Source organism: Lonchura striata, chromosome 12 (assembly GCF_050655825.1).
Source record: "Lonchura striata isolate lonStrDom1 chromosome 12, ASM5065582v1, whole genome shotgun sequence".
Classification (NCBI taxonomy): domain Eukaryota; kingdom Metazoa; phylum Chordata; class Aves; order Passeriformes; family Estrildidae; genus Lonchura; species Lonchura striata.
Window position 1 is genome coordinate 1030398 of NC_140714.1, and position 12063 is coordinate 1042460.

Sequence of the window (12063 nt, forward strand, 5' to 3'; positions counted from 1 at the left end):
GAGCGGCCTCTGCCACCCTCCTGCCTGGTGGCAGAGCTGAAGCCGTGCTCCAGCACAGCCCCAGCAGCGCTCACGCCGCCCCGGCCCCGGCTCCGGAGCTGCAGCGGGAGGGCACGGGCAGGGCGACGGCACGGTGGTGGCACGGTGATGGCACGGTGGTGGCACACACACTGCACAGAGGGGCACACACACTGCACGGTGATGGGCACACACATACTGCACAGAGGGGCACACACACTGCACGGTGATGGGCACACACACTGCACAGAGGGGCACACACACTGCATGGTGATGGGCACACACATACTGCACAGAGGGGCACACACACTGCACGGTGATGGCACAGCGATGGCACACACACTGCACACACACTGCACGGTGATGGGCACACACACACTGCATGGCGATGGCACACTCACTGCATGGTGAAAGCACACACGCTGAACAGTGACAGCACACTCACACTGGCACACACACTGCGCGGTGACAGCACACACATGCTGCACACATGCTGCATGGTGATGGCACACAGTGCACAGTGATGGCACGGTGATGGCACAGTGATGGCACACACACACTGCACACACACACTGCACAGAGGGGCACACACACACTGCATGGTGATGGCTCACATACTGCACAGTGATGGCACACACACTGCACGGTGACAGCACACACACACACACACTGCACGGTGTGGCACACAGTGCACAGTGATGGCACGGTGATAGCACACACACTGGCCCACACACACTGCATGGTGATGGCACACACAGACTGCACAGAGGGGCACACACACACTGCACGGTGACGGCACACACACACTGCTCAGAGGGGCACACACACACTGCACGGTGATGGCACGGTGACAGCACACACACACACACACTGCACGGTGACAGCACACACACACTGCATGGTGATGGCACACACACATTGCACAGAGGGGAACACACACTGCACGGTGACGGCACACACACACTGCACAGAGGGGCACACACACACTGCACGGTGATGGCACACACACATTGCACAGAGGGGAACACACACTGCACGGTGATGGCACACACACATTGCACAGAGGGGAACACACACTGCACGGTGATGGCACACACACATTGCACAGAGGGGAACACACACTGCACGGTGATGGCACACACACCGGGCGAGATTCAGCACACGAATCCCGCAGCCATGCGCTTGAATCTGCCAGGAGGGGAGGCGAGCAAGGCAAAGATGCAGCTCCTTGGTGCCGTGCCAGGGAAATGGCCAGGGCACAGCCCGGCCGGGCGCAGCCGAGGGCAGCGAGGGCGGCATCCCCCGCTCGCAGCGGCCGGAGATGGCACCGGCAGGCGGATGGGAACGGCGAGGCTCGGCGGCTGCTGACAGCACCGAGCACGGATTCGCCGTGAAAGCCTCACAAGTTTCCAGCTGGGAAAAGCGGGGGATCTCTCCGCCCGCTGCACAGAAATAAAAAAATCCCTCCACCACCTTCCGCATGCGAAGGCGTAGGACAGGGAGCGAAGAACTCCGCTGCTCACGATGCATCTGGTGGCGCTTCTGTCACTGTCACCGCGCCCGCGATCGCTGCCGAGGAGCACCCGGCGCTCGCTGCGGGGTCCGGCGGCTGCAGCGGGGACACCCCAGCCCCGGGGGGACACCCCCTCATCCCGGGGGATCAAACCCTGCCCAGAGCCGGACAGGTGGCCTCGCACGGCCCTGGGGCAGGAGACGAGCGGGGGTGACAAGTGCCCGTGCCCCGACCCCCACCCGGGAGCGGCGCCGGGGGCGAGACGGGCGCGATCGCAGCGCGAACGGGGGAGAGGCGAGGAGGGGGAGAACGGGCAGCGCTGCAGCGCATCTCCCCCGCACACGCACACGCACACGCACACACACACACGCACACACACACACACACACACTCGGCTCTCTAATCTCCGGCTCTGCTCATCCCTCGCTCCTGCCGGCGCCTGGAGCGGCGCTCCCCGGCTGAGCCGCCCCCGCTCCCCGCCGGGCTCGGGAGGGAGCCGGGACCCGAGCCGGGCAGGCGCCGGGTGCCGCACAGCCCCGGCTCAGCCCGAGGAAACCCCTCCTGATCCTCTCCCGACCTCCCCCCGCGACCCCCGGGCCGGGGCGGCCGCGGCCCCGCCAGCCCTGCCCGCCCCGCCGGGATTCCGTGCGCGGAGCGCTCCGGCCGTGCCCCGCATCCATCCCCGCCGAGCCGCGGCTCTCTCTAACGCAAACCCAGCGCAACCAGCGCCTCTTCCCTGCCTTTTTTTTTTTTTTTTTTTTTTTCCTTTTTTCCCTCAGGCATTGCTTCGTGCAAATGGGGCGATAAATCCAGAAGGCGCCACGCACGGCGGAGAAGGGAGAGGGCGGCGGGGAGGGGAAGCAGCTGCTCCGGAGGGAGGCGGATGGAGCACCTGGAGAGGCACAAGGGGAGCCGGAGCGGCGGAGCCCCGCGGCACGGCCCTACCTGGAACAGCCGGAGGATGTTGGCCACCATAATGGACACGGAACTTCCCGACGCCCCGATCACTCCAACTACTTTCTCCGGCTTGACGAAGACGGGCGGCTCGCCGTTGGTGCACCTCACGTCGGAGGTGTCCTTCTGGATGAGCGCCTGCACGAAGGTGAGGGACTGCTCCAGCGCGTAGGTGTCCCGGGAGCAGGTGTCCAGGATGCGGGCGCCCAGCGTGACGTTGGGCAGCAGGTCCGGGTCGCTGTTGATCTGGTCCAGGGCGTAGAGCATCGCCTCCAGCCTGTGGATGCCGTTCTCCTTCTTGATGTCCCCGCAGGGGGAGCCCGGGGGGCCCTTGGCGTGCACGGGGAAGAGGCCGCCCAGGGTGATGTCCCCCTCCAGCCGGATGGAGTGCGGCGCGTACATCTCCTGCCCGCGGGCCGCCTCCCCGAGCAGCAGCTCCAGCAGGCAGCAGGGCAGCTCCAGCAGCGCCAGCAGCCGCAGCACCCTGCCCGGCCGGCCCATGGTGATGCCGCCGCCGCCGGCCCCGGGCGCTGCCCCGCGCTCCCCGGGGCCCGGGCCGGCCGGGATGGCCGGGGGAGGGCTGCGGGTTCGGCCGCCCTGCCCTGCCCTGCCCTGCCCTGCCCGCCGCGCTCCGGCACCGGCACTGGGCAGCGCCCGGCGCCGCTGCCGCTTTAACCGGCCGGGGCCGCCCGCCCCCCGCCCCGCCCGCCGCCGCTGCGCAGCGCCCGCCGCTCCGCCCCGGCCGCCGGTGGGCACGGGCGGCGCCGGGCACGGGATGGAGCCGCGGGGTCCCGGCGATGGGGGCTGCCGGCTGCAGCCCGACCCGCGCCGGGGACGGGGGAACCGGGGGCACCGCGGCGGCCCCGCTCCCCGCGCCGGCTCCCGCTCCGCTCTCCCCTCTCCCCTCTCCCCTCTCCCCTCTCCCCTCTCCCCTCTCCCCTCTCCCTTCTCCTCTCTCCCTTCTCCCCTCTCCCCTCTCCCTCTCCCCGTTCCTCTCTCCCCTCTCCTCTCCCCCCTCTCCCTCTCCCCTCTCCCCTCTCCCCTCTCCCCTCTCCCCTCTCCCCTCTCCCTCTCCCCTCTCCCCTCTACCCTCTCCTCTCTCTCCTCTCCCCTCTACCCTCTCCCCTCTCCCCTTTCCCTTCTCCTCTCTCCTCTCTCCCCTCTCCCTCTCCCCGCTCCCCGCAGCCGGGGCCGGGCAGCGCGGCTCGGGAGCGCCCGCCAAAGGCGCTGCGTGGGGGATGCTCGCTCAGCCCCGCCGGAGCAGCAGCACCATCCTCCTCCTCCTCCTCCTCCTCCTCCTCCTCCTCCCCCTCCTCCTCCTCCTCCTCCTCCTCCGCCTGCTCTCCCGGCGGCTCGGGAGCGCCGCGGGCTCTCCCGCTCGGGGGCCCGGCGGTGCCCGGGGACAGCCGGGGACAGCGGGGGCACCCGGCCAGCCCAGGGCATCCAAAGCATCGATCCCGACTGTGCCACGGGAACGAGATCCTCCGCCCGCCGAGGTGGGTACGTACCCAAGGAGCGGTGAGGAGGAGGAGGAGGAGTTTGGATGTAACCCCGTACTCCCAAACCCGAAGTAATGCAGCTGAGCTCGTTCTATTTTAAGATCTCCAGACCCATTTTTCTTCTGCACACCCAGATCTCGAGGATGCTGGAACATCCTGGTTTTGTTCCTTTTACTCCAAAACTCTGACACCCAAAGGGACACCACCTGTTGCCATTCCCTCCTGACCAGCGAATCCACACCCTGGCATTTTCCAATTCCAGCTAATGCAGAACGCAGCTCTCAGATGTTCCCACCAGACCAAGCACAGTTTTTTGGAGGTAACCTTTAATTCCTCCTTCACAAACACCAGACCAGGTGTAGCTGCTGTTCATCACCTGGCTTCTAACACACTCTGGACCAGCAGAACCCCTGTGTAGGAACCTGCCCAGTCACAGGATCACAGAGTGGTTTGCATTGGGAGGGACCTTAAAGATTGTCTCGTTCCACCCCTGCCACAGCAAGGACACCTCCCACTGTCCCAGGTGCTCCAGCCCCAGTGTCCAACCTGGCTTTGGGCACTGCCAGGGATCCAGGGGCAGCCCCAGCTGTTCTGGGCACCTGTGCCAGGACCTTCCTCAAATCACCCACACATCTTAAATAAAGTGATTCCCTTTACACTGCCAGCCACAGAATGGGCTGGAAGGGACCTGAAGGACCACCCAGTTCCTCAGAGATTCACTGTAGTGCTGTCAGACTCCCACCCCTCTGCCAGTCTCTGCCAGCGGGGCGGAGCTGAACCAGCCCCCATCCCCATCCCTTGCCCACACATCCCAACTCCTCACATCATTCACCTGCTGCACTGTGGGATTTCCTGGGATTTCCTTCCCAGTTCTCCCTTGTTACCACCAGCTCCATCCCCTTTTCCATCTCCAGAGCTCTTTAGTGCTTATTTTCCTCCTGCCCGCTTAAAGCTCCTCAGCCAAAATCTTACTTCTGTTTATTATTATTGTTATTATTAAAGATTCTGACTCTTGTGATTGGAGCCTCAAGTTTGCCTCAAGTGCTCCAGTTCAGGAAGGATGTGGAGTTAAATCACTTCTAGGAAATCCCTAGAATTTTGTTTTGCTGGAAGTCACCTCCTGATTTTGAAAGCTTCCAGGTTTGCACTGTTCTTTTCCCTTTTGGGCAAATCGTCAGTTGTTCATATATAATCACATAAACTTCTGTCCTCTCAAAGTCACAGAAAAAACCCATCTGCTCTCCACTTCGTCCTCCTCTTCCTCACACCCTGGTTTACCTAAAGAATGAGTGTCCAGATTCCACACCAGGTTCCCTAAGGAGCACAGGGCCTGCCACAGCTGGTCAAGGCAGACCCAGGGTCCTGCCCAGCCCTGTAGCTCATCTTGGATTAGCAGCAGATGTACCAGAAGAAAAGGACAGAGTTTTACAGCATGCAGATATCTTTATTTTCTTGCTGATTTTATTGGTTTAACCCCCGAAGCATGAAAGGTTATTGTAATTACATTACAAAAATGGATACAGTAATCATTACTCTGGATACTCCTGGTATCCATGGAAGTGCCCAGTCCCTCTGCCACTGTTGCTGAGTACTTGATGCTGTGCTAACCAGCACCACTGGACATCTCCTGAAAAATCCTGATGATCAGTTTTCAGTTTCCTGCCTTTTAAGTTGAACTCTTCAAACTGGCAGAGCTTCTCCTTCTCATTGTACCTGAGCCCCATCCCCTCTGTGCTCTGAGCTACCTACACCCAATCTGGCCCTGTCAGACAGGAAACTAAATATAATAGCAGCCTGCTCATCTCTCACTGCTGTGTTTTCCCTGGGAGAAAAATCAGCCCCGATGATCCGAGAGGCCTTTTCCAAGCACAGGCACCCTGTGATTGCCCTGCTGAGCGTGGCTAAACCCAGCAGTGAGCGTGTCACCCCTGTGCTGAGCAACAGCCCCTGTCCCCCTGCACCTAAAGGATCCCTGCCCTCGCTGCCAGCCCGCCCGGGAGCCACTCGGAGCATTCAGCACCCGGAGCATTCAGCACCCAGAGCCACAGTCAGCATTCAGCACCCAGAGCCACACTCAGCATTCAGCACCCGGAGCCACAGTCAGAGAATTCAGCACCCGGAGAATTCAGCACCCAGAGCCACAGTCAGCATTCAGCACCCGGAGAACTCAGCACCCGGAGCCACAGTCAGCATTCAGCACCCGGAGCCACAGTCAGAGAATTCAGCACCCGGAGAACTCAGCACCCGGAGCCACAGTCAGCATTCAGCACCCAGAGCCACAGTCAGAGAATTCAGCACCCGGAGAACTCAGCACCCAGAGCCACACTCAGAGAATTCAGTACTCAGAGAATTCAGCACTCAGAGCCTCACTCAGCATTCAGCACTCAGAGCATTCTGCACCCAGAGAATTCTGCACCCAGAGCATTCAGCAGCACTCAGAGCATCACTCAGAGCATTCTGCACCCAGAGCTTCACTCAGAGCCACACTCAGAGCACTCAGAGCCACACTCAGAGCCTCACTCAGCATTCAGCACTCAGAGCATTCTGCACCCAGACAATTCTGCACCCAGAGCTTCACTCAGAGCCTCACTCAGAGCCACACTCAGAGCCTCACTCAGAGCCACACTCAGCATGCAACCAGCAGTTCCTGGGGAGAACTGAGTCATGGCCATTCCCCCTCTCAGAGCCATGAGTGTTTCCTGGTAAATCCAATCCCAGGAAAGCTGCAGGTAATGCTGCTGGGCTCAGGAGGGGATGCTGCTGCAGAAAGCAGCACTTTATGTCTTTGATGAGACACTGAGAGGAGCACATGGAAATGGGGGAAATCATTGCAGAGTGAGTTTGTGTCCCACTGCACCGTGAGTCACTCGTGTGCCCAGCCCAGCTCTGGGCTCCCAGACTCTGAACTCATTCTGTACTTCAGCCTTGGGAGCTCTGGCCTCACCTCTGCACAGGCTGGGGCCCCTGGGGTGAGAGTGGAGCAGTTCTGCTTCTCTCACCCCGAGGATGACACTCCAGGGGCTCAGCACTGGGGTTTGATGCCCTGGAACTGCCCCATGGAGGCACCCAGAGCCACCCACAGCACCCTCCTGCTGCCTGAGGCTGTGCAGGACTGGGGACACTCCCTCTCCCCCTGGGGAGGTTTGCTTCACCAAAAACAAAAACCCAAAAAACACAGAGCAAACCAAAAATTCCCCAGAAAAATAAACCAAACCCAACAAACAAACCCAACCCAAGCCTGATCTTTTTAGCAAGAGAATTTGTTTAGAAGTAAACACTGGTTAAACACATCCAAGAGAATATTCAAAACCATTTCCTAACTTGCCTGTCAAATAACACTCAGCCAAATTTCTACTGGATAAGCAAAGACCGTGCCAGAAAGGAAGGGGCTCATCGCTGGCACCCTTCAGGATGTGGTGTGATCTCCATCACAGGAGGATCTACTGTCAGAGCTGCTGAATAATTAAACATTGCCTTCATCTGGGCAGCTGGCAGAGCAGACACAAAATCCTGTTCCAGCCAACCAGTGGAAGCAGCCCAAAGAGTGATGGAGCAACAGGAAGGAGGAATGAAACAATCTTTCAGATATTGGGGATGTGGCAGAGGCTGCCACGCAGGCAGAGGTCAGCTTGGACAACTGTAATGGACGTGGTACAAGCAATTAATTTGTTGGGTGAAGTCAGCTCGGGAAAGCAGCCAGAGCTCCTGCTTATCTGCTGTTCAGAAAATAATGGATTTTTGGAGCAGAGGCCAGTGAAAAGCTCAGATCCTTAACTCGGGGCTTTGTTGTTGCTGTTTACAAAGAGAAGGTGTCAGTGAGGCTCTGGTTTCCAGGGAGGACAGGGGACAGCAAATTCTCCTCAAGGATATGGTCGCTTAGATACCTTGCTAGATCCTTATTTGTGTAAGAGAAACATTACTTTTACAATTGTAGCTTATTGAATTATAAAATATTAAAATATATTAAAATTATAAATAGATTGTAATTTATAAAATATATGAAGTTATTAAATCTACAAGACATTATGGATTGTTTCCAAGAAAAAACTGCAATGAACACATTGTGCTCAATGAAGTATCTGGGCCTAATTCTCTGTTGCAGCACTGCTGTGACCCTGTGGAAAAGCAAAGCAGCTCTGAGAGCCAACCTCATCCATCCCGTGGGGAGAAGCATTTCCCTTCCTTTGATGCTCTCAGAGGCCCTCAGCATCACACACAGAGTTATTTCCATTTGCAGGCACCTCCCGGGGCTGCCTCTTGTACCCTGGCTGCTGCCACTGCCTGGGGGAGCAACAGGAGGAGGAGGAGGAGGAGGAGGAGGAGGAGGAGGAGGAGGAGGAGGAGGAGAAGGAGAAGGAGAAGGAGAAGGAGAAGGAGAAGGAGAAGGAGAAGGAGAAGGAGAAGGAGAAGGAGAAGGAGAAGGAGAAGGAGAAGGAGAAGGAGGAGGAGGAGGAGGAGGAGGAGAAGGAGGAGGAGAAGGAGGAGGAGAAAGAGAAGGAGGAGGAGGAGAAGGGAGAAGGAGCCCTTGGCCATGAGCTGAGGCCAAGCTGGTGACATCCAGGCTGGACCTGGCAGTGCCATGTTCACCACTGGATTGATGATCTGAAGGTGGATCTCGATGGGTTTGTGACTGTGCAGCATTGAGAGGTTAAAGAGTCCTGGAGCAGGGATCAGGTGCCACCATTCCCACCCTAGGAAGGAGCAGAAGGGCAGGAGAGGAAGGCCCTGTACTTCCCAGGAGGTTTTGGGTGCTCTGGCAGCAATTCCCCTTTCTGGACAGGATCTCAGGTCCCTCCACACCTCTGCCTTGGGGACAGGAGAGTGGTGGCATTTCCCAGAGCCTGCGGGGAGCTGCCACCCCATCATCCCCATCATCCCCATCCATCCCCATCATCCCTATCATCTCCATCATCCATCCCCATCCATCCCCATCATCTCCATCCATCCCCATCCATCCCCACCATCCCCATCCATGCCTGCCCGGGCTCTGAAGCCGTCCAGGCCTTCCAGAGGAATGCATCCATCAATTACACAGGAGACACCTTCCGAGCACTCCTTGGAGATCACAAATCTTTCAAGCAGGCAGCTCTATTAGATGGGCACTTCAGCCAAATCATTAAACTCGCTGCCAGTCACAGGGAACAATAATTTCTTCTTTCCAAACACTTATTATTCCCTCAGTTACTTATTTACGAAGAATATTTTGATTCGCTTAATGCTTGGAACATCTTCCTCCAGTGCTGAATTAGAGATGATGGAATTGCACATGCAGGATAATTAAATAAGACAGCTTTCTCCAAATAATAATAGTGTTGTAATGTCAGACAATGAAGGGACCCAGCCAGCCCAGGCAGGTCTCCTCCTCCCGTTCTGGCTGTGCTGCCTGGACTTTTCCAAGGGACAAAGTGGCATTAAAGCTGATGGAATCACTCAGGATGTTCTTGAGAGGCTTTTCCCTCCCTGCCATCAGCGCCCCTTTTTCTCTCCTTTACAGCTTTGCCAAATTTTAAGCAAAACACTTTAAAAATACTTGATAGATTTTTTCCCCCCAAAGAACGCTGACAGAAAATTCTTTATATATATCTGAAGAACACCTTTAACCAGTGACATCTGTCCCAGCCCCTGGTTAGGGCATGGTATTCCCTTCAGGGGAGACGGACACACAGCTCACCCTTGTGAAGCTCCAGGTGAAACAGATTTTTGGAGTTCACTTAAATTAACAAAATAAATTAAGCATTTATATTCTAGCTTGTAGAGTTATGTGTTGAAGTTTAACCTTTTACTTAAGAAACCTCTGCCATGATACAAAAGGGCATAGGAAAATGCAAATTTCTGAAGCTTCTTGCACAAAGAACAATACCTAGGGAGGCAAAGAACCCAGATAAAGAAGTTTCCCTGTCTCCAAGCCCATCAAGACTGACAGACTACTCAGATAAACACCAAAGGACTGAAAGTGCACATGCAAAGGAGAACAGTTCAAAAGTTCAACCATGAGGAAGACCACGATCTTCAGCCCCAAGAGACCACCAGAGACACCCTCAGGACCACCACAGCAAACCAGGCGTGCCCAGAAGGGCCTGGACCTGCTCAGCATGAGAGGCGAGGACAGGCCAGGGGTTGGATATGCATGGAAAGCTGTGCAATGTGCTGCACATGGAACACCTTGGGAATAAAGGTGTGGGGCAGACCAGGCTCAGGGCACAAGTTTTTGGGGAGATATCTCACTTGTGCCAAGCACTGACAATACATACCCACTTCAGAGCTACCCCAGCTGGTGGAGTCTGGTTATTTATTCCCTGTATCACTTCACAGATATCCTCCTCCTGCAGCCCTGGAGCAGCTCCTGGCGAGCAGGACCGTCCTGCAGAGCCCAGCGCTGCCAGCACCACGCTGGGACTGCCCAGGGGCATCCCGGGGTGGGCAGAGCTGCAGCTCCGCAGTGCCACCGCACCCACCGGCTCACATCCCTGGAAACGGGTCCTGGACACTCTGCCATTGCTGCCCAGAAGTTAATTACTCTTAATGACTCTGTTTTTAATGGCACAACAGCACAGGGGCTCTCCGAGGGATGACTTTGCCTGTATAAATGCGGGTCAGGAAGGCTTTGTTTGGAAACTGCTTCCACAGGAGCCCAGTGCTCATTTCACAGCAGCAGGAAAAGCCTGCACACAGAACCGAGGAACCCCAGGCTGGTTTGGGTGGAAGGGCCCTTAGGGAGCATCCAGCCCCAAACCCTGTGCCACAGCAGGGACACCTTCCACACCACACATCTTCACACCCACACCTGCCTGATTTCCAGCTGTGTCCTTTTGGGAATTCAATGGTTTTTGTTGAACTGAAGTAGAGGTCACTTTAGCAGAGAAAAGAAAAATCCTGGGAACTTCCTAGATTTTGTTGTTTGCTGTAACAGAGTTAGAGAAAACTCCATTTCTTTAGGCACCAAATACATCCCCCGTTGGACCAGCCCAACCCAGTTAGCCCAAAGCATGGCCACTGGCTGCTGTTCCCTAATTCTCCAGGAGCAGTGATCCAGGGGAGTCCCCAGCGGAAGGTGCCATGGGACCCAATCCTACCACAGCTGGCACTCCGCTAATTAGTCCTGACAAATCCTGATAATGAATCATTGAGAATATGAGTTAAGCATGAAATAAAGCAAACAGCAAGGATCTTATGTAATTCTTCCTACTTCAATGGCTGCAGGAATTGAGTCATGAGATTGTTTTGGAACATTTTATGACACAAGTCGGGAGAGCTCTTTGTAAATGAAGTTTTAACTTTCTTTCTTTAAGGGCTCTTCATGGCTGTGCACATTTTGTACAAGTAGAGATCTTTCCCTCATCTCTTTTATTTATTCCCTTAATGCCCTTCTTCATTCATTTTGTAGCAACCCTGGTCTGTGCAAGGCTTTAGCCAGTGTACAACAACAGCAAACTCAGGCAGAAAGCATCGACAGCCTGCTCTCCCCAGGTAATGCTAACAGCTCCTTTCTGTTGCTGTGGGCTCAGGGTATAGATTTTTTCCTTTATTCTCTTGCTCTGATTGACTATCAGGCAATCCTGCCCTTTCCCCATTTTCTGGTCCTTAACCATGGCTTTCTTTCATGCCCTATCATATTCCATGAAATGAATTTTCCCCTGGGTTCACCTTTCTCAGCGCTCACCTGGTGGGCCTCTGGATCCTGGTGTTCATCTCAGCTCAGCTCAGCCCAGCCAAACCCAGCCCAGTCCAGCCCAGCCCAACTCAGCCCAGCCCAGCCCAACTCAGCCCAGCCAAACCCAGCCCAGCCCAGCTCAGCCCTCCATGCCTTGCTGTGCTGGTGACACTTTTCTGTTGGTTTAAGGCACAGACACACTGCCCAACAGAAATGACAGATATTGGCACGTTATTGCAAACATGGCCCAGGCAGTTTTTGGTATAAAATGCAAACACCCCCTGAGGGCAGAGAGAATGCCATGGCCGAGCTGCTGCCAGAGCTCAGCAGGGCAGAGAGAGAATGTTCTGGAGAAGGGAAAATGAACAGCTTGAGAAGCTGATCCTGCACACTCAGACTGCTCCTCTGGCTGCAGGGCTGGGAGAAGG

The 12063-nt window shown here is 56.4% G+C and overlaps 1 protein-coding gene and 1 long non-coding RNA gene across 3 annotated transcripts in view; one reads left to right on the plus strand and one right to left on the minus strand.

The window, feature by feature from the left end:
- The window catches only part of GRM7 (glutamate metabotropic receptor 7), a 176952-nt gene extending 173836 nt beyond the window's left edge, over positions 1–3116 (minus strand). For both annotated transcript variants that reach the window (XM_077786198.2, XM_085590242.1), the window contains exon 1: positions 2477–3116. In XM_077786198.2, the coding sequence (XP_077642324.1) occupies positions 2477–2986 (510 nt within the window). In that variant the 5' untranslated portion in view covers positions 2987–3116. The remainder of the gene's footprint in view (positions 1–2476) is intronic.
- Positions 3117–3510: 394 nt separating this feature from the next.
- Positions 3511–5002, plus strand: LOC146766216 (uncharacterized). Its single transcript, XR_014958091.1, has 2 exons — positions 3511–3985; positions 4119–5002. It is a non-coding gene; the product is annotated as an uncharacterized LOC146766216 (long non-coding RNA).
- Positions 5003–12063: the final 7061 nt, after the last annotated feature.